The sequence below is a fragment of the Xiphias gladius genome, chromosome 14 (genome assembly GCF_016859285.1).
Source record: "Xiphias gladius isolate SHS-SW01 ecotype Sanya breed wild chromosome 14, ASM1685928v1, whole genome shotgun sequence".
Taxonomy (NCBI): domain Eukaryota; kingdom Metazoa; phylum Chordata; class Actinopteri; order Istiophoriformes; family Xiphiidae; genus Xiphias; species Xiphias gladius.
In genome coordinates, this window is record NC_053413.1 from 1911319 (window position 1) to 1934204 (window position 22886).

General features: G+C 39.8%; 1 protein-coding gene across 1 annotated transcript; it reads right to left on the minus strand.

Annotated features, from left to right (window-relative positions):
- Nucleotides 1–815: 815 nt before the first annotated feature.
- LOC120798766 (casein kinase I-like) lies at nucleotides 816–22849 on the minus strand. The gene is made up of 10 exons (XM_040143383.1): nucleotides 22654–22849; nucleotides 22306–22375; nucleotides 21228–21376; nucleotides 20869–21103; nucleotides 19406–19491; nucleotides 19160–19244; nucleotides 18799–18944; nucleotides 12595–12675; nucleotides 2878–2984; nucleotides 816–1746 (listed from the first exon to the last, which is right to left on the minus strand). The coding sequence occupies exons 1-10, from the start codon at nucleotides 22828–22830 to the stop codon at nucleotides 1692–1694; spliced, it is 1191 nt and encodes a 396-aa protein (XP_039999317.1). The 5' UTR covers nucleotides 22831–22849; the 3' UTR covers nucleotides 816–1691.
- Between the last annotated feature and the right edge of the window lie 37 nt (nucleotides 22850–22886).

Below are 22886 nucleotides of genomic sequence, written 5' to 3' on the forward strand. Positions count from 1 at the left end.
ATAGAATTACATTACTGCGTTATTTTTTTTTTATTTCCGAGACTTTGCTGCGCTTGACGCTACTACATTTGATCTTGAAAAGAGAAAGCCTCACCTACTATGATTTTTTTTCCATTGCTTTTCTCTGTATGCTATGCATATCCAAGTAAATTAAATATCAAATCTTGGATGTCCCAAACTTCCCTCAAACTTGATGACAGCAAATCTGAGATTGTTTCTTGTTAACCACAAAATTTCAGCACTAGTCTGTACTTAGATATCCATATTAAAAGGGGAAATTAGAAAAAATACAGTAATTTCACTATGACTGCTGAGGACAAGAAAAACAATTTATCTTTTATCTATCTTACAATTTGGTTTTCTTTACAATGACTACACCCTAACAGAGACACTAGCATGGCTGTAGATGTTTAGTATTAAAATTTGTTGGATTTCTCCTTTTCTGTAAACTCAAGACATTTATGCAGGCTTTTCTGAAAACTTTCATGCTAAAGAATGATGCCTTTGTTAGATTTTCCAAAACCCATGTCCTGACCTGTCTGTGTGAACATACTGTATCTGCAGTAATGAATAGGTTAAATAATATATGGGCAAAAAATATCTCTCCTAAAACACTACAAAAAATATTGTTAATGATTCCCTTAAATAAAGATCATAAAGATCTGTTTTTTATTTTGTTTGGTTGTTTTTTTAATGGAGTTATCCAACTTTCAACAAACCCAAAGAGAGAGAGAAAAATAAAACTAAACATCAGAAAATTAAAAATACATATTAAAAAAATTATATTTTGAGGAACACACTAAAAGCTACAAAACAAAAACTTTTTGAACAACTCAAAAATACAGAGAAAAGTCTTTTTAGTAACAAATTAAAACAAAAAAAGCATAGTTTTTACATAAACATCTCTTTTAAACTTTTGATTCTGGTGGTTGTGAGGTTTTCCTCGGAAGGTACGCTGGGCCCGATCAGTTGCAGGAAATAGATCAAAGCCACTCACTGTGTACTTCCTTTGACCCAAGGGGGAAAAAAAACTTTATTGACTATGTGCAAGAGCTGCAACTTTTTGTCTATGAAGTCTCTTTATGATAACCTCAAAACAGTGTGCAGCGTGTCCCTACGTGTTTGTGGTCTGACAGTCTGAATTCCATCCCATCCTTCTGTTGTCCTCTCCTCTGTATCTCCTCAGACATACATGTCTATCTCCTCTGAACCAGTCAGTAAGGAAGAAACAAAAACAAAAAGATAAGGATAAAGAAGTCGCCAGTCTGTCAGGAAACCAGATGAATCCAGTCTGTCAGCCAATCAGCTTGCCTTTCACAGTATATCAACTGTTCATTTGTGGTCACAGCAGTTTGTGTTGATCCAGTTTCAGTTCAGTCTGTGACCATAAATACATGAAGAGTCCACGGCTGGTGCAGCTAAGTCCACATTTAAAGCTCCGAGGGGAACAGCAAACTCATGTTACTGTCTGTTTGTCTGTCTGTCTGGTCAGTTCAGAGCAGTAGAAAACAGTAGATTAGCTTAGCAAACATATTCTGCCGACCCAAGGTCGACTGAAGGACTTCCGGCCAAAGGTAGACTACAGGACCTCCAACAGAAGGGGGGGGGGGGTATATGAAGAGGACTACAGAAAGAGAGAAGGAAAAATAAATTGTGAAAAACAGAGTAGGGGTTTCTCTCTTGTCTCGTTTTTATTTGTGTCTCTGGAGAGCTTTCCTCTTCCTCCTCTTGAAGAAACAGCAGCACCTGCAACACACACACGTTTTATTTTACAAACAAACTCTAACTGTTATATACTAAGCCAGGAATATTTAATGTTATAAGATCTGAACCCAAGTTTTCAGGGACCTTGATATCTACTTCTAATGTTACTTTTTGTCCTTGCTTTAGTATCTTTTCCTTCTTTGACCATATTAGGATGGTGTCGGTATTAGTGGAGGAGTGGATATACAAGAACAATGAATTTTAGTGGTCATGGACACATTGTCAGTAATGAATAAGAGGTAATTTCATATTTCATTACATCATCAATGACAATGTAGTGAGTGTTTACAGTTTTTTTCCTCTGAATGCCTTCACATAAAAGTTAAAACATAAAGCACCCACAAAAAAAAAAAATCACCCATTTGTACATTTCCGTGGCATGTAAAAGCCTGGGTTAAACAAAGTAATATTCCAGGAATCCCTTGACCTACCACTGTATCTGGTGGAGGACACCAAATATTGGTTTGCTGTATTTATCTGTAGCAAAGTTACAATTACTTTTTTTTAACATAGTCTACAACGCAATATAAAAATACAGTGCGATAAAAGGCGTAATTATCTTACACTGAACAAGATGTTAGTAGCTTTTATTGATAAAACAGAAACACTTATTGGCAGGAGGGATAGATGAAGCTATATGAACTAGTATTAATGTATAAGGGGTTTTGTCTGCTCAGTGAATCTAAAATGGTAAATTTTTGAGCACCTGAAGAACACAAGAAAAACAATACTAAATGTAGCACAAAAAAACATGAAAACAGAGCAAGGCTGAACAAAGAGGGTGGGAGAGAAAGAGCAACCAGACCTTTTGCACTGTCAGCATCCAGTTAGTGCGAAGTCAATACTTTCTGAAGCACGGCTTTTCAGAGTAAAAGCCTCGCAGCAAAAAGAATGGTGAAGCCACACAAAGTCTTGGCGACAGTCAGAGGAGCAGATTACCACAGGTTCGTTTATGCCTTTTTTTCCTGAAGGTGGTCTAAATCTAGAATTTGTGTATTTTTTGCTTTGCTATTTTTGTTGGTGGATTGGTTTTAACAGTTAAAAGGGTTGCAGGTGCTGACATACTATACACATTTTAACTACATTCACTTGGGAGTGTGTGTGTGTCCTTACTTGGTATCATCAGCCACTTCCACCTCTGCATTGGCTGTGATTGGTGCGTTCGAGTGTCCTGCAGTGGGGTCATCTGTATTAAGCTCCCCGTTGGTTGAGCTCATCACCTGTAGGTGAGAAATGGAAGAGAAGGATGAGTACAGATGTACCGTCGACATCTTGGTGGGATAAAATTTAAAAGATCTGTATTAGGTCCACACTAATGCAGATAAATAACATGCTGCCACTCTTGTGTTTTCAGCTTATTTTTCAAAAGTTCTCTTCTTTCATTGAACAAGCCTAGGTCAAAACCTAGTATATGGCTGGACTGCCCTTTATCTGTTTTCTTCTCTCTTACTCATTATGCTCACTTATACAGTATATTAGTGCAGCCGAATTCCCAATAAAGCTGTTCTCATTTCCATGTTTTCTGTTTCTGTTGACAATGGCACAAGTATGAAATAGTGATTGAAATGTGGCTCATTAAGACTACATGTTAACCAGCAGTCACTTCCAAGCCATTTCCAAGCTACTGCTCTGCACTGCTAAAATCCTGATTTTTCAACCATGACGTCATCTTACAAAATCACCATACACATAAGTTAAAGACAATGGCTGTGCTTCAGCTATATTTACTTCAGTCACTAAAAAAATCTCTAAGAGAGAAAGTTCACTTCTATGTCAGTGGTCAATACTGCCTGTAAATTCCCCCCTGATAACACAACAGAGACCTTTTGCAACTATTCATTTTGAAAGAGCAACAGCCAATGGGGAAAATCCAAATACTTCGCCGGCTGACAAATGGTGTAACATCAACTCGGTCAGGTAGCAAACGGCTGACCAATGGTGTAAATTTATCACTCAATCAGTCAATCAGTCAGTCACGAACATTCATGTTTATAGGGCTGGGCACTCAGTTGCGGTCAAGCCAAGGGGGACAAACAGAGGCTGATGGATCTGCTGAGTCTCAGCTAGTTAAATGTCCATCTTTGTCCTGTTCTCTATCATCACAAAAGAAAAGATTGGTTTCAAATGTAACCAGCTTAATGTGGACATGTCTCAATAGTCCATAAGAGCTATGACATCCATCTTTTGGTGCTTTGTTGATTTCAGCTCGTGAAAATTATACAAAAAGCAATGACAACTTTTGAATTAAATATTTTCCATCCCTTCAGTTCACATCATGACTGAAATGTTTTTCCTCTTTTAATCAAATTTCAGTCAAAATCTCTCAGACTCACTTACTCCAGGCCAAATACTGAACAGACTTAAGAATGCCGAATCACAAATTGCCTCTCTGTGCTGCAACAGAAACTCTTTCAAAATCTGGCCAATTTATTTATCGATACACAAACTCAATACATTTTCTTTGCAAACTGGGAAGGTCTCAGTTGCTGATGTCATTTTTACTAATGTGTGTCTTGGTGGAAATAAAAAAGTTCCATTAAAAAGATATATATTTTCAAGAACTTTTAATGCACTATGTTAACAAAAGCATTACTATTACTTGCACTGCCACAATGTTCTGGCATCTGTTAAGTCTCATTTCAGCGAACAGAACAACCTTTTTTTGATATTGCAGGTGATATGTCAATGGTCACATCATTAGAAGAACCACTGTTGCCGCAGTCTTAGGTCGTGTGCACACTGGAACAGGTTTTCCTCAAGGACCTCTCTGCATTTGACTGCATACATCCTTCCCTCAATTCTCAACAGTCTTCCTGTCTCTATCACTGAGAAGCACCACTGTAGCAGGCTGCTGCCACCGCCATGCTTCAGTGTAGGGATTTTATAAGCCAGGTGATGAGCAGTGCGCCTGGTGTTTACCAGATATAGTGTTTGGATTCTGCTCAAAGGGTTCAATTTTGTCTCATCAGACCAGAGATTCTTTTCCCTTATGCTCTCAGAGTCCTTTAAATGCCCTTTTGCAAAATCCAAGCAGGCTGTAATATGCCTTTTACTCAAAGTGGCTTTTGTCTAGCCACACTATCATAAAGGCCCGATTGATGGTGGTCCTTCGGGCAGATATTTCCCATCTGTACGGAGGACGTCTGAAGAACGGTCAGGTGAAAGTTAGGTTCTTGGTCAACTTAGTCAGCCCCCCTGCCCAAGAAGGGCCTTGGTCACCCCTATGTCACACAAACAGTTTATGTGTGAAATGCACCAAGTCTTAACTTCTTAGTTTATTTTCTATTGTTTATTCTAGTTGTTGCGACATACAGTCCTGCTCTGCATTATTGGCACCCCTGACTTTCAAGTACATAACTCAGAATGTCTTCACCATTATGAAAAAAAAACTGGAAACAATCAGCCCCTATTTATGAAGTAAAACTATCATTCACTGGTTAATTCAGGTCATGTGAACAATGAAAATTAAGCTGCATAAGTGAGTTTTGTTTGTTTTTTATTTTGTTTGAGTAGATATTTTCAGTACATCAAAGGGTGTCAATAATATAATAATAATAATTGTGTCCTGGTTAGATTTTGTGTTTGTATTTTTTCACTATTATGCAAGTTTAATTTTTTTTCCCTTTCTTTCAGTAACCTTGGACATTTTATTTAAATATCCTAGTGATACAAAGTAGTACATTTGTATTTATTTCTGAAGATATTCTGAGTTATGTTTACAGTATAAAACCCATCTTCCTCTACCTTGTCACTGGTCAGCTCACAAAAAGCAACCTACATCATGCGATCTCCAAAATCTCTGCTGTCTATAGAGAAGCCAGGCAACCACCTTCTGTCCCCTTGCAGTCTCCATTATTTTAGTATTAAAAAAGCAGTGATAGTTTGAAAAATAGTGGAAGTATAAACACACCTACCTACTGTATAAAAAGAGCTGGAAAAAAACAGAAGCTACATAAAGCTAATCTGGACGTGTTTTATAAATTTTAATCTGAAATTTCTATTACAATATTCCCATGTTAGGAAACACTTGAGGTTGTGAGGAAACGGACTTGAGGTCAGCCCTGCTGCAGAGATAGAGAAGGTCATGCAGGCAAACAGACAGACAGGTAGGTAGGCAGACAGACACGACGCCAGCCGAGCTAACCATTCCTCTCAGTACCTGGACAGATCCGCCCAGCCTATCAGCAGTGAGATGGGAGCCCAGCAGCTCTCGATTGGTCACTGGAGTGGGCTGGGACTCACTGCCTTTCCCCTCTGGAGACTAAAGGAGATGGGAAGCCAATCGCAGGAGAAACGAGAAGGGAGAGGAGGTGGATGTGGTGGAGAAGGGAAAAGGTCAAGAGGACAGGTGAGATGCAAAAGACAGTTTGCCATTGAAAGGGGAATAGATAGGGTTAGATAGGGTAGAGTGGGAGGAGAAGAAGGAAAGCAGTAAAGCAAGGGAGAAGTGGGAAGATGAGCAGATGGAGGAGGAGTGGCAGGATGTGGAGCAGTATGGCGAGGAGAAATAGAATGAGGAAAGAGTAAATAAGGAAAGAAAAAAGAAATAGTGAGTTCAGAGTCAGTATTTGGTGGAGGAGCAACAGGAGGACGAGCACTCAAGTGAGCAGTACAGTGAAAGAGAGTTCACACGTGTGGGAGCCCCATGCAAAAGGGGAAGGAGGTGGTCTATTTTCTGTGTTCCCTCAACCTCACTTGCCTCAAACCTGTTTAGTGCGATAAAGGCCCAAATAGCCCTGCAGTGTAACCTAACTACTGGTGCCTTGGTAAATGTGCATTTGTGTTTGTGAGGGGGTGGGTGGTATAACCAGTACAAACCGATCACTGTGAAACATGCAAAGATGTTGACTGTGAAACACCATATGTTCCAGTATAGAATAGATTGGAAATGTCACGTTAGGTGAAGTACACTAAAACCGACCCATCTGAATGCTAAGAAAAGGTAGGGGAAGAAATTAACAAAGACATGGCTACTAAGGCAGAATCAAATGATGAGGAAACTGTTGTAAAAATCTGTTTATTCATAGTTTGCTTTGATTTCAAAAACTTGATGATCAGAATAAAACAATCTGCAGACTGCAGGGTGCTGCTATGCTGCAAATATTTTACCCTTAACAAAATACAGAAGTTGTGCAACAGCTGTAGTACGAAAAGGAAAGCAAATGGAATGAAAACACACATGCACACTCACTCACTCACTCACTCACTCACTCACTCACTCACTCACTCACTCACTCACTCACTCACACACACACACACACACACACACACACACACACACACACACTCACTCACTCACTCACTCACTCACTCACACAGGCCTCATCTCACACATGGTGAGATGAGACAACTACCAACTCTAGTGTATTAACTCCAGGCAATAAATACTTATAATCCCACAATCCTGCAGTGCATTTCAACTATAGGGAAAAAAAATACACAGTATATACCATAATATACAGTACAAGTACAAACTACTGCCCAGCCCTTTTTGACAGTGTACTGTGTGGTTTATTTGTATTAATGTGTATATGGGCTTGAGTTGTCAAGATTCTGCAATATCTAATTTTGATACAATATAATGAAAACTATTTACATTTAATACCACTTTTTAAAACATACCACACAACAACTGGATTTTTATAAACACACAAACACAGTGGTTACAGAAAAATATTTTCCCATCCCATGATTTCTTCCATGTTTTTATAGCAAATTTAAAGTGGCAATCTCAAAGATTTCAGTCCGGGTTGATTTGACGACACCTGTTGATACTGGTGGTAGCAGCTCATGTGGTTTAATACTACATGTCACAAAATTCTGGGGGCAGCAATACAAACTATTGTCGTTTTAAAAAAGAAGTCAGGCTGCTAACGGCATGAGTCTGCGAAGAGCAGGGCATAGTGAAAGGAAATGTTTACCTCACTGAGAAGTTGGAGGTGAGCAGCCTGTCACCTGCAGCTCTTCATATAACAGCTCACTGTGGCTGCTCCTTCTTGTTCTTTTACTCCCTGCAAGATTTCGAACTGATCCGCTGTCCAACAATGCAGAAAATGACCATTGTCCTGTTTTGTAGATGCATTTTTGATGAATGATAGCAGTAAATGCTGAGCTCACTGACAAACACATTGCATTTCCTGTGACTACTTCATAATAAAAGTCAACTTCTGTTTCGTCAGTTAAATTCTTCTATTGTGAGGCTGCAGCAGTAGGTAATGTTCGGTATGCATTAGCAGTAACTTAATACAGCATTTTCCGGTAATGTCACCACAGACACTCAGTTTGTAATACTGCAAATATATATATTATATATATTGCAATACTTTCATCAGTGGGCCTTAGGCTCAACCACCATTGTATTACCTCAGTCTGCGATAGTGACTTATCAGACATTTATTTAAATGAAAATCTTCGAGATTGCCACTTTAAATCACAGATGCAATAATTAGGTTTTCAGACACTGATCCACAGAAAATGCTTTATTGTCCAACTCTAAACATGTCTTCACGAATTGATCTAAATTACAGGATAACACCAGGATTGTATTATGTAAAATTAATCCAAGATATGTGCTATCAGAGAGATGTGGGGCATTAGGGATGAGAATGAGCATCAGGAACAACAATTTGTTATTTTATCCTGTCTACGTTTTTTTTCTTCTCTTGTCTAGTGTGACAGTGTCTATGATCAGTGGTACAGTAGTAGGTAAACTATTGATTCTGACTAATGAAATTCAGACTAATTTATACTTTTACCAGAGTACTTTAATATTGTAGTATTATTACTTTTACTAAAAAGATCTGAATACTTCTTCCAGCACTGATCAACACCAATGCTTCTCCCACAAGCGTGCAACTCTCATCAGTGTCACTGTTGTCAGACTGTTTTTACATTTACATATACTCATTTGGCTGACGTCCAAAGTTATTTAGAAGTATGGGACAACACTAAAGCTTCAGTACAGCAGGAGAAGTTGAAGTAAGTACTAACTACTAGAGCTGTTAGGAAGACAACGTGCAAGGACATCAGGTAAAGACGTGCACCTAAAGTGCTCAGTAATTGCTAGTTAGGCATGTTATGGTATAGAGGTGTTAGGAGAGGAGGTGCTCCCTCTTTGAGATTGGTGAAGAAGAAGAAAAAAGAAGAAAAAAACAGACAGACTGCGGCATTCTGGACCATCCGTAAGGGTCCATTGCCTGTACTAAGAGTTGGGTGGCGTAATGAGCCAGGTAAGGCTTGATTTTTCTTGTTGTATAGTGCAAAGCAGCACAACCGGGAAACAGATCCAACATGGTCAAAGAAGGATGGCTGGTCAACAAACATGACACCCAGGTTTCTTGCGAGCTTGGCTGGAGTGAGCGATGAAGAGGCGATTTTGATGTTGATATTGTGGTGTGAAAGACTGACTGGCAGGGTTCAGTCTTAGAGAGGTTTAAGTGAAGGTGGTGTTCCTTCGTGTATGTCTGAGAGACAAGCTGAAATCCATGCCGAGACCGTGAGGACATCTGGCAGGAATGACAGGTATATTGGGGTGTAATTTGCATAGCATTGATATGAGAAGCCATGCGAGCAGGTAATTGGACCCAAGGAGATGGTGTATATCGCAAAGAGAAGGGGCCCCAGTGGAATGGAGCTGTTTCAGTGGAATGGCCATTCTTAAAGCCTGACCGATTTGGGTCAAGGAGTTCCGTGATAGGAATTCTGAAACCTGTTTGAGCATTGCCCTTTTGATAGCCTTAGATAGGAATGGAAGTAACAAAATCGGTCAACAGCTCTCAACTTAAGTTGCGTCGAGTGAAGGCTTTTTGAGCAGAGATGTTACCTGAGCCTGTTGTGAATGTGGCTGGATGTTACCAAAGACAGTGAAGCATTTATCACGTGATTTTGCTGGCACAATGGTGTTGGATATGGCTTAGAGGAGGTTGGTGGAAATGGGGTCCATGCATATGTAGTAGGACGGCTAACAGTCAGGAGTTTTAATACCTTTATCCCAGTGAGAGGGGTGAATGAGATGTGCCATTGACCTGGGGAGAAGGACATGTAGTAGGACTGCTACATATAACGGTGTTTGGTGCCTTGCATTCAGCTAGAGGGCTGAGTGAGGAAGTTGTTGAGCCATTGACCAGAGGAGGCAGAGAAGGGCATGAAAGCAGAGAGGGATTGATAGATGTTTGGTTTGCTGGTGCACTGCCCATCAGTGAGAGGGCAGACTATGGGGAGTGATGTGCCCTTAACCTGGGGAGACTGGTTGTCTGAGTGGTTCAGAGAATTAGCTACTCAAGGCTGCCCCTTTTTTCGAGAAAGAAGGAGCCAAAGATTTCACCTGAGTGGTTTGTGTCTGGTTGAGGTGGTGGAGGACTAAGTAATGTTTTGAAGCTGGAAAATAATTGCGAGTGTCTCTGGTAATGCAGATTGTACTATAAAAAGCACTTTTGGCAGCACTGACGTTGGATGACAAGGAAGATAGGAGCAACTGATAACCCTTGACATCAGTGGAGTCACTGGATTTACGCCATTTTTGCTCAGCAGCTCTGAGATTGGTACACAATTTTCGGATAGTGTCAGTCAGCCATGGGTGAGGCAGATTAGAGTTGGCAGTTTTGATTGAGAGAGGACACAGGCTATCAAGACAACTTGCAACAACCGGCCAAAACTCAGCAGCAATAATGTACAATTAATTTTCTTTGAAATGGTAGGGAGGACACAGTACAAAGGAACATTTATAAATGAGATTTATAAGAAGTAGTACTCATGTGAGAAGTGCAGCCTCCACACGCCCTCTGAGCTTGTCCCAGCTTGTTTTTTTCTCATTTACAAAGTTTAACCAGACTTGCAAACAGTTATTAACGAGTTCCAAGCCACCCCGCACATTTCACACTCAAGTAGCCCGTCGAGGTGATGCAAGTTAGACCTGTGGGCTCACGAGAGCGATGCAAGTCTCAGATTGAGAGCAGCACAGAGATTGGAAAACATTCCAGGGTTGGATGTTACATGAATCAATTTATGCAGATTGGACTTCAACCTAAAATGAGTTTGAAAAAGTAGTTTTTGCATATTTTTCAACTCTGTGTATAAAAAAAAAAAAAAAAAAAAAAAAACTACACCTAGTGGCCAATATGCTCCAAATTTTGCCCCGAACCTCAGTGTGCCACGGCAAACTACTGGCCTAAGTTTCGTGTTAATCGGACAGACCGATGTAAAGATACCACATCACTTCCTTTGTATGAGTACATTTTTTCTTTTATAACTTTTGCATTTTTTGGACTATCAAAAGTTTTAATAATTTGTGATCATGAGAGTACATAGAATCTTAATTTTCATGCAGATCACTTAGCCAAAGAGTAGTTTGGAAAAAACGATTTTAGCTTATTTCCTGATTTTGCAACAAAAGCACCACCTACTGGCCCACTGACACCAAATTTTGCACACAACTTCAGCGAACCATGGGAAACTACAGAGCTGAGTTTTGTGTTAATAGGATTGATTCTTGCTAAGATATGCATCACTTCCTGTTTTGACTGCAACCTACAGGATGTTGTTCCTTTATAACTTGCACATTTTTAGATAATCAAAATTCTTTTAATAACTTTTGATCATGAGAGGCCATAGATTCTATTTGCAAAGTTTTGCGGAGATTGGACTCACAGCCTAGGAGGAGTTTGAAAAAATGTTTCGATATTTCGCAATTTTGCGAAAAAAAATTATAGGTGGAAATGGGTGTAGCCTATAACAAAAGATTCAGCTGAATTCAGGCAATGCATGCATGTAAATGTTTTGAATGTCTGACGTACAATGTGGGGGTTAATGGCCAAAATGCCCTTACCCTGATTATAGCACCACCTGCTGGTGTCATTTATGGTATCTGACATGTGTGCACCATTCTATACCTCCCCTTGGGGTTCCCACCACCGCTGGTACCCTATGGTACCCCATGGGCTTGGACCCCTAATAATATGTCCTGGTGTGTTTGCTGCATATTTGTAGGTGTATGTTCTCAATTAACTACTTTAACTATCCTCATCCATTCTACCCAACAGCTTGGTGCTGTTTTAAAGGAACACTTATGTTGCCTAAAAGGAGGCACTGCGTTAAAAGCTTAAGTCAGTGTTGTTTACCGCAAATAAGTTTCTTGTGGGTGGTAAACACCAAGTACATCTTTTTATATGATGTTCTCAGTGACGCTTGGGATGCTGTGGTAATGGTGTCCACTATAACTGCTCTGGATCCAGTCCAACTACTGCTGAAATCTTCCATGAAGAGGCAAACAATACTAATTATAATCCTAAACTTAACTTTTCACAGCCACCTGTTAAGCCTACCGGGGGTGACAGAGACTTAGGTTGTACAATCTATTCTGTATTTTGATCAGTGTCAAAAAACATCCACAGTCCACTGAGTCAGTTTTGTAAAAAAGTAAAACATGGAAAGTCCACCTGGGGTTAATATTTTACACAGGCACTATAACTATACCATTACAGTTTACAATTGTAGCAAAGCAAAAAATATGAAATGCAACAATGAGGTTTTTATTCTAGTTTGTAAACTTTTGGTGTTAAAAGCCTTTGGTTGGATTGTTTCAGTACTACTTGCATATTTACTGCTATTTTAAGTTTTGATTTACAAAGAAACAAAGCAAGTTATTCCTGTAACCAGGCGAGCTATTCTCAAATGGAGACATTGAGATACAGGGCTGCTTCATGCGGCCAACTATATGTAAGTCTTTGGCAATGTACTGAATCTGTTCCAAATATTCAGACCCTACTACAAGTCATGTGTATGACAACACTGATGTTATCATGTTGCTTATTTGTCCAGGATGAGTGCACGTACCTGGTTTTTAGTCTGTGGTGCTTTCTCCCGGTTGCCCGTCTGAAGTGGTGTCTCACTGGCCACTGGACCAATAGGAGTGGGCTAAACATACAGGAAGTGAGGTCAACATGGGGTCAGAGAAAGGAAATATACACTTGATTTAGGAAACATACATAATTAACCATTTAACCGTTAACCGACAATAAGAATGTTGACCGATTAACACTATCAATTAAACAGTTAAAAATAAATATATATATATATATATACACACACACACCGACCCACCCACCCATACATATATATATTTAAGAAAGTTATTTAAATAAGGTTTGCTGCACGGTAAAAGAAAAATAGGCTATCGGCTACATATCAATCTATTCATGGGGACGTGTCGACACGTGCAACAAACCACAGGTGCACAGCCGTATTTCCCAGTCAGAGCGAGCACAAAGAAGTACTGTATGTGAACATTTTTACCAAAAGTACAATGAGGCTGTCTGTAAAACATGCTATGCAGTATTGAAATATAGCAGTAGTACAAGCACAGTGCAATACCACTTGCGAAGCAAACATCCACAAGCGTCAAGTGATGGAGGACAAAAAACTTTCCCTTCCATGTTAGCAGGGAGAATATGTGATGCATGGCGATCTGAGATTACTCAGACCATTTGTTCAGTGGTGGAGAAAGATATTTTGCCCATCGCATGGCCTGTGGCAAAGATTTTCAGGAGCTACTGGCCTATATCAAACCTAAGTTTGTGGCTCTTACAACCGACTGCTGGACGGCACTCACAATGGAGAGCTATGTGACAATTACATGCCACTACATCGATGAGGACTGGCAGGGTAAATCAGCCATCCTTCTAACACGGAGTATGCCAGACAGCTGACAACTTCACAGCTAAACTAATTGATGCGGTGGAGATTTGGGACTTACTGGGAAAGTGTCTGCATGTGTCCACAACATTACACACAACACTATGGCGGCTATCTCTCCCAGACAGCTGAACTGGGACTCACTTGCCTGTTTTACGCACGAAATGCAGCTGGCGGTAAATGATGGATTTAAAGTGTTTGTGCATCAGGTTATCGTTGCAGCTGGGTGGCTTGTCAGGCACTCCAACCAAAGCACTCCTGCATGCATGGCACTGGAGGCTAAACAAGAACAAATGAAACTTTTGAAACACCAGCTCATCCAGTCATGCAAGACTCAGTGGAACTCGTTGTGCGATGTGTGGACGACATCTTGAACAACAGTGGACAGTTACAGCTGTTGTGTCCAACTGAAAAGTAACAAGACTGCATGAAGCAAGGACCCTTGAGATCCTAGAAAAGTACTGCCAGATAATGCGGGAGTTTGCACCTGCGTTGGAGACTTTAAACTGTGCGACAACCATCATATCCACAAAAAAAGACCGTGTCCATTTCCAACATTTACTCCATCACCTTCAGCCTCCTAAACAACACAGCTGATAAGAGCTGAGGATGGCGGCAAAAGAGTGACAGAGTTCATGGCGAAAGTTCGGCAGTCTTTGAGTGACTGCATGGGGGTAGGCTATTTCATTTATAGGGTTAATATATGCCTAAGTGCATTTTTAAAATAGCAAAGGAACTATTCAAATAATATTATTAGCCCTAGCATATTATTATCCCCAGCATGTATTGTTACTATTAGCCTATTACTAACATTGACATATTAGCCTGTTCTGTATGAATTAACAAGGACATTAATTAGGCTATATTGTTCACCACAGGTTGACATGGATGAGTTGGTGGCCAAACCAGCACTGATCACCTCTGTCCTGGACCCTCGCCATAAACATCTGTTTTTTTTTGTTTGTTTGTTTGTTTTACACCACGGAGAAAGAAGCTGCTGTCTGCCATGCTGAAGACTGAGGTAGGTATGCGACTACAAGTTTGTGTTTTGTTAACCTGTTGGCTGTTTTTGATGATTAATTAGCCAAGAGCAATCATTAAAAGCCTAGATCTGCCTACACGGGACATCAATGGCTATTGTGCCGGTTATACACCGCATACTCTGCAACAGAGGATTCAATGTGTGTTTTCATTTTGTTAATCTGTTTTTGTTCATTAGAAAGTCTGTCTCCTATTTTCTATTTACTTTTAACATTTATTTAAGTTAAATATTTTTCTTGTCGGCCTGTTAGTCTATTTTATTCTGTTTTGCTCCTGTCACAGCAGCGCTGCAGGTGTTTGATGATATGATGACATGTGAATCCTCATGTTCTGTTGTTGTTCATGCTGCTATTTGCAAATGTAAAAATAAAACCCTTCTTGTGAAAAAAAAGTAAACTTTTCCGGTATTGGTATTTTATTTAATGGGTTGCAGACATTCGTCCATTCTAAATAGGACATTTTAATCTTTTCGGTTAACGATTAATGGTCGGTTAATGAGCATCAACTATCGGTCAGAAAAGAAATTCAAAATGAGCATCCATAACTTTTGTATTTGATTTTTCCCTACTAATCTTATGTATAACACTTTTGTACTATTGAGTGACAAGCTAGGAGCCCTGTACAATCAACTCTTGTGTTATTAAGAAAATTAATTACAACTAATGTGGACAAATGAGAGCAATGACAATAAATGGTGCAACTCAAATTTCTCACCACTGAACTAGAAATTCACATTTGAAACTCTACACTGTTTCTTGCTGACCTCACTCAAAGGGAATCTATTCAGATTATATTTTACAAATAAAGTTAAACATGAATGAGGAAGTGCAAGTGACTTTCTGCAGATATCAGTCTAAATTAATAGCACAACTTTATCATTTCCTGTTAACATAGCAGATCAGTCATAGGATTATGTATCATTATAACTCATAACTCAAAAAGCCTGGGTGTCTTACACACCTAACCTGGAAAACATTAAAGCCCATTCTATTCATTATAGTGTACCGCGCTCCTGGACCATACTCTGAATTTTTATCTGAATTCTCTGAGTTTTTAATCACCCTTAGTCCTTAGTACAGATAAAGTAATTATAGTAGGTGATTTTTATATTCATATGTACGTCAACAATGATAGCCTTACGCCTGAGTTTATCTCATTATTTAACTCAATTGGCTTCACTCAGAGCTAAATAAACCCATTCACTGTTTTAACCACACCCTCGACCTTTTTCTGCATCGATAATGAACATTTAATAGTCTTTCCACAGAATTTTCTTATCGGACCATTATTTAATAACTTCTGAATTCCTATTACTGGAATTCACACCATTAGGCAAAAATGTCTTTACTAGATGTCTATTTGATAGTGCTTTAGCTAAATTTAAAGGAAGTGATTCCATCAGCTCATAATTCAATGCCATGTCTCAATATAACAGAGGAGTCCTATGCTAACTTTAGTCCCTCCCAGCCTTATGTTAGAATTATAAGGATTATTTTTAATAATTGAATAAAAATCCTTTGCAGTCAATGACTCCCTGAAGTCTGGAACGCATGGACAGCACAAAATGCTGAGTTTCCTGCCTTGAAATACTCTGCCAAACCTTTACTGCAGTGGCGTTCAGTTGCTGCTTATTTGTGGGTCTTTCTGCCTACAGTTTTGTTTTCAGTAAGTGAAAAGCATGCTCAGATGGGTTGAGGTAAGGGGACTGACTTGGCCAATGAAGAATATTCAATTCTTTGCCTTGAGAAATTCTTGGGTTGCTTTCGCAGTATGTTTTGGATCATTATTCACCTGTACTGTAAAGCACCATCCTACCAGTTTTACAAAATTTGGCTGAATCTGAGCAAATAGTACAGGCCAAGACACTTCAGAATTCATCCTGCTATTCTATCAGCAATCACATCATCAATAAACACCAGTGACCTTGTTCCATTGGCAGCCATACATGTTCATGCCATAACACTGCCTCCACAATGTTTGACAAATGATGTGGTATGCTATGGATCACGAGCCGTTCCTTTCCTTCTCCACACTATTTTCTTCCCATCCTTCTGGTACAAGTTGATCTAGGTTTCATCTGTCCAAAGAATTTCGTTTTAGAACTCGGCAGGCTTTTTTGGATGTTTTTCGCAAAATCTGGCCTCTCTGTTCTTGAGTGGTACCAGTGGTTTACACCTTGTGGTAAACCCTTTGTATATACATTCATGAAGGCATCTCTTTGTTGTAGACTTTGACAATCATATGTCTATTTCCTCAAGAGTGTTCTTGACCTGGCCAGATGTTGTGAGGTTGTTTTTCTTCACCAAGGAAAGAATTCTGTGATCATCCACTTTAGTTGTCTTCTGTGATCTTCCAGGGCTTTTGGTGTTGCTGAAATTGGCAGTGCATTCCTTCTTTTTAAGAATGTACCAAATTGTTGAATTGGCCACTCTTAAAGTTTCTGCTACATGCCTGATTTTCAGCCTAATGATGGCCTCCTTCATTTCATTGGTCTCTGTACTTGTCTTGTTACATCATAGTGCTGCATTTGACACTATTGACCATCCCATCCTATTACAGAGACTGGGAAACTTAACTGGCATTAAAGCACTTAACTGACAACTAAAGCTATAAGCTGGTTTAAGCCCTATTTGTCAGACCAATTTCAGTTTGTGCACGTTAAAGATAAACCCTCCATATACTCAAAAGTTAGTCATGGGGTTTCATAGGTTCTGTGCTTGAACCAGTTCTCTTCACCTTAAATATGTTACCCTTAGGCAATATTATTAGGAAACACTCCATAAACTTCCACTGTTATGCAGATGTCACCGTATTGTACCTGTCAATGAAGCCTGATGAAACCAATCAGTTGGCTGAACCTAAAGCATGCCTTAAAGACATAAAGACCTAGATGAACAGCAATATTCTGCTAATAAACTCAGACAAAACCGAAGTTATTGTACTTGGCCCCAAACACCTCAGAAACATATTATCTAATGATACAGTTACTCTAGATGGCATCGCCCTGGCCTCCAGCACCACCGTTAGAAATCACGGAGTTATCTTTGATCAGGATATGTCCTTTAATGCCTGCATAAAATTAACGTCAAGGACTGCCTTTTTTCACCCATGCAAAAAGATGCAGAAAAACTAGTCCCTTCTTTTGTTACTTCTCGACTGGATTATTGTAATTGCTTATTATAAGGCTGTCCCAAAAAATCTGTAAATACTCTCCAGCTGATCCAGAATGCGGCAGCTCAAATACTGAAAGGAACTAAGAAAAGCGATAATATTTCTCCTGTTGGCTTCACTGCATTGGCTCCCTGTAAATTCCAGAATAGAATTTAAAATCTCTCCTCACCTTACAAAGCTCTTAATGGTCGAGCACCAGCAAAACTTAAAAATATCATATTACCCTATTAACCCACTAGAAAACTGCACTCCCAGAATGCAGTCTTACTTGTGGTTCCCAGAATCTCCAAAAGTAGAACGGGAGGCGCTCTTCAGCTATCAGGCTCCTCTTCTGTGGAACCATCTTCCTGTTTGGGTCCGAGAGGAAGACAACCTCCCCACGTTTAAGAATAAGCTTGATAAAGCTTAAGTTAGGGCTGGCTCAGGCTTGTCTTGAAACATTCCCCTGGTTATGCTGCAATAGGCCTAGACTGCTGGGGAACTTCCCATGATGCACCAAGCTCCTACCTCCTCCTCTACCTCTCCCTCCATACACATTCATATCCGATCAATGCTTGTTACTAACTTGGCTTCTTCTCTCTCCCATAGTATGGTGCTTTATCCTCTCTCTCTTCTCGTCGATTTCTGCAGGTATTCTGTCTCTGCAGCTGCAGATGCTGGATCTGTAACTGCAAACTACCGACTGCCCCCATGACTACTCACTGCTTCAATTATTTTTATCATCATTATTATAATATTTAGTCTGATCATTATTATTAATAATAATAATACCCCCCCCCGCTTTTCTCTCTCAACCCAACCGGTCGAGGCAGACGGGGTTCTGTTCAAGGTTTCTACCTGTTAAAAGGGAGTTTTTCCTTTCCATTGTCGCCAAGTGCTTGCTCATGCGGGAATGTTAGGTATCTTTAAATATAACTATGAAGAGTACGGTCTAGACCTACTCTATATGAAAAGTGCCCTGAGATTACTTCTCTAATGATTTGGCAGTATAAAATTATATTGAATTGAAAAAAAATTGAATGTATCACTGTTGAACTGACCTCTCAGCGTTGACCCTGCCATAAACTCAGCTCTATATTTGGCTCTGACAGCTTAATGTGTGTGTGCTGTACAAAACATCCACTCCACACTAACCAGTGGCTTTCCAGTCCAGTCATACTGGTAGTCAAAGATGTATCCATTTCTGTCAAAGAGGTCCGTGAAGAGTTTCCTCAGATAGTCGTAATCTGGCTTCTCGAAGAAGTCCAGCCGACGCACGTACCGCAGGTAGGTGGCCATCTCTTCTGTTACATACGTACACACAGGCACACAAACAAAGTTCACACACACATACAGAGGCATGTATGTGTGAGCATACATAAGCAACCAAAACACACATGTACAGATTCATACACAAAGACACACACAAAATTTGATCAAAATGTGCTCAGCATACTGTATATGCAACAACTGCATAGAAACAGCTTTTTTTGTAAAAATGTGTATATATACAAACCTGGGAAGCTCTCACAAAGGACTTCTATTGGTGTGTCTCTCTTTGTGTCTCCTATCTTCTGATAACGTTCTTTCAGAGTGTCAGCCTAATGAGGAGAGAGACGAGGAGGAATTTATTCATAACAGGTGATAGCTGGATACAAAGCAAAGATAAGCAAAGACAGAAGTCATCACATGAAAGGAAGCAAAAAGACAAAGATGACTGAACCAGTGAACACACTACATGGCTGGTCAACTCTCTCCTCACCTTGAGTCCCTGCCAGGGTAGACTGCCTCGCAGAAAGTACATGAACATGTGGCCTAGAGCCTCCAGGTCATCCCGCCTGCTTTGCTCTGAAATAACACAAAGAACAACAACAAAGGCTTCCCTGGTTGGACTGCATCTGTAGTGGTAATTTTAACACCTCTGATGCCAAGAGCACAAAAACTATGCTTCAAGATCCAGTCTGGTACTTACAATACCACTGCTGGGAGAAAGAGACAAATTGTATTCACTATGGTCTCATTCCTTAATGGTATGTTAATTCCATTAGCAACAATGATTTGCCAAAGGTATGGTGATATTTAAAAATAGTAAAGGGCAGACAACCTTCACTTCACTACTTTTCCCAGCTGACTGACTACTGACATATTTCAGGAACTCCCTCAATGCATTGCTTAGAGTGCATGTGAGGCAGCAGGTATGATGTTGTGTCAGTTGATAATCAGACAGCAGTAGGTAGTGGAGATGCCATGGTAAACTTTAATTTAATCTTGTCACTGATTTTAAGTTTTGGCTGGCAGAATACAGAAGTTTTTCCATTTGGATTCAGCCTCTACAACCCATGTCAAATATCTTTTACACAATGTCTACACAGCCTGCGCAGCGTAAGCAGCACATTAACAGAGCAGCAGCAGCTTCACTCTTCCATCAGTGTCTATATAGGAGGCTTTCAGGCAGAGTATTGACTCTTATTTTTCATCGCTCAGAGCCCAGTGCACAATCACTGTAGTCTGTGTGTAAAATGAAAGAAAACAGACTTGAAGCATGACTATAATTACCGCCTTGTGGTTGTACGCCTCTGCCAATCAGCCAAGTTGCAGCTTCTATTGAGGTCACAGTGACCTTGACCTTTTACCTTTGACCACCAAATTCTAATCAGTTCATCCTTGAGTGTAGGTGGACATTTGTGCCAGATGTAATGAAATTCCTTCCAGGCCTTCCTGGTGTATCTCGTTCACAAGAATGGGACAGACATGAAGTGACAGTGACCTTGAACTTTAACCTTTGACCATCAAAATCTAATCAGTTCACCCTTGAGTCCAAGTGGACGTTTGTGCCAGATCTAATTTGCACGCAATGTTTTTCAGGGCAAATCTCAATTTCAGCTACAAAACTGATTTCATTGTTTGCCAACCAGGGAAACTACCACAAATGAGCACAACATTAAACTTATATAAATCATTGAAAAAATTTGTAGATATGGGCAGGACTTCAGAGGTCTGGAACTAGGTGATGGTTGCTTCTTGCTGAGGAGAACAGTTGCATCCAAGAGTATTTCTCTTCTTTTTATTTTCTATTTTGAATGTCATACTTATATCTCCAATTTCTTCTGTACATTCAAAATATTGCTTGTCTTTCTATGATTTCTCTCCTCTCTCCGGTTGATATGGTATGAATCTATGGTTTGGGTTAGAGTGGTGCATATGTGACATGAGTGAGCAGCTCACCTTTCCCCAGATGTGTATTAATGCTCATATATCTAGCAGTTCCAGTAAGACTCTTGTGTTCTCTGTATGGGATGTGTTTTTTGGTCTCTGGGTCTATGTATTCTTTAGCCAGGCCAAAGTCTATGATGTGGATGGTGTGTTGCCGTTTGGAGCCAGGTCGGCCCACCAGGAAGTTCTCAGGCTTCACGTCTCGATAGATCAGGCTTCTGGTGTGGACAAACTCCATACGGGTTATCTAAGGGACAGGAAAGAGTAGATAACAATACATTAGAAACAATGCAAAAAAGATTTCTTTTATAGCAAAGCTCTAAAATTAAATGAAAATCTGGTGAAAAAAATGTTTTTGTGTGTTTGTATACCAGTTGGATGGCTATCATGAGTACAGTTTTTAGAGAGAAGGTCCTGTCACAGAGGTCAAACAGATCTTCTAAGCTGGGTCCCAGTAACTCCAGAACCATAGCATTGTATTTACCACATGGTCCAAAATAAAACACCTGGGGTACACCCTCTGGATGGACAGAAAGAGAAAGAAAGAACAGAAAATGGTTACAGGTATATTTAGGTATAAGCATGATACACTGATCTAACATAAATCATTACTGCAACCATAATAGCACGACTATAATTACAGACAGCAGACAAGCTGTGCAGAGTAGACTGACAGCAGTTACAGGCCAAGATTATTTAATCAAACTATGATTTCCAGCGTTAAAAATCCATTCCCATGCTCAACTATATAACATTCTAAAACAAAATGATCAGGTGTGCCTTGGTTTGTTTTTCCTAATATTTTTCTGAGCTGAGAGTTTTGCAATTGTATCATAAATTTTGAGTTGACTACAGCTGTCTTTACATCTAAATGTGACAAACCAAAGTATCATCTTTTGTCTGTCTGCTGGTCTACACTGCCGTCTTTTTCTCCTGCCAACACAACGTGACTGTTGTCGGATTGACTGAAGATTTATTCATTGTCATGAAAATGAAAAGTTGAAGAGAAGTTTTAATCTCCGGCCTTGGGGAGAATGCCAAGTAATTCCAAGTCAAAAGGCTGGAGTCCAAATGGCATCACTAGTTGCTGCTCAAGTAAAAGTTGAGTCTTCATGGATTTTACATTTGTTTTCATCTTGGTTTCAAGCTTAGGAGTGACAAGGACAGCAGTGCATAGGGAAATGGGCCTTGGAAATCCAGCGGGGGAAATATTGTGTGTGTGTCTGTGTGTCTGTGTGTGTTGGGGGGGGGGGGGGGTCAGCAAAAATGAAATTAATAATAAGGGCACTTCTCTTTAACACAATTCCACATAATTTAAAGTGTAATTTGCTAATTGACATTACTGTGTATAAGCTATACAAAGCTAACTTCTTTATAAATGCTGGTTTCAAGAAAACCCTTTATTGATTCTTACAATAAAAACCTAATAAAAGAGACAGCGGTTCTCACCTGAACTTCCCAGCTGTTTGTAGAAGCGATACTCTAGGTGGAGCTGTGGTGCCCGTGACTTGATTGGTTCCTGCATCGGAGGATTATGTTTGAATTAGAATAATTCTTTATCATACAATAGAAGCAGTAATATTCCTATAATAAAATCGATAATAGGCATTTTTCTGACAATACTGCCATATTCATGGTAGTCAAGGACAAATTGTAAACAAATTCTAGATATATAATGGTTTAGGTAAAATGTGAAACAGTTTTCTATTATTTTATTCTGAAATATGGATTAATATTTGTCATGTAAATATTAAGTGCTGCCCTACGATAAATTATATACAGAGAAAGGATTTTTACCAGTTTGATAGCCACGTATTCATTGGTGTACAGGTTCTTTCCAAGTCGCAGCTCTCCAAAATTCCCACAGCCGATCTTCTTTCCTACCCGGAAGTTTGGTCCAACCATCAGAACACCGGAGTTGGAGCCAGCACCCCGGCCACCGTGCCCTGATCGACTCCCCGTCTTCCCAGACATCCTCTTCCCCTCTTCGGTCTCCCCCTTCCCTCCACCTCCACCACCACCACCACCAC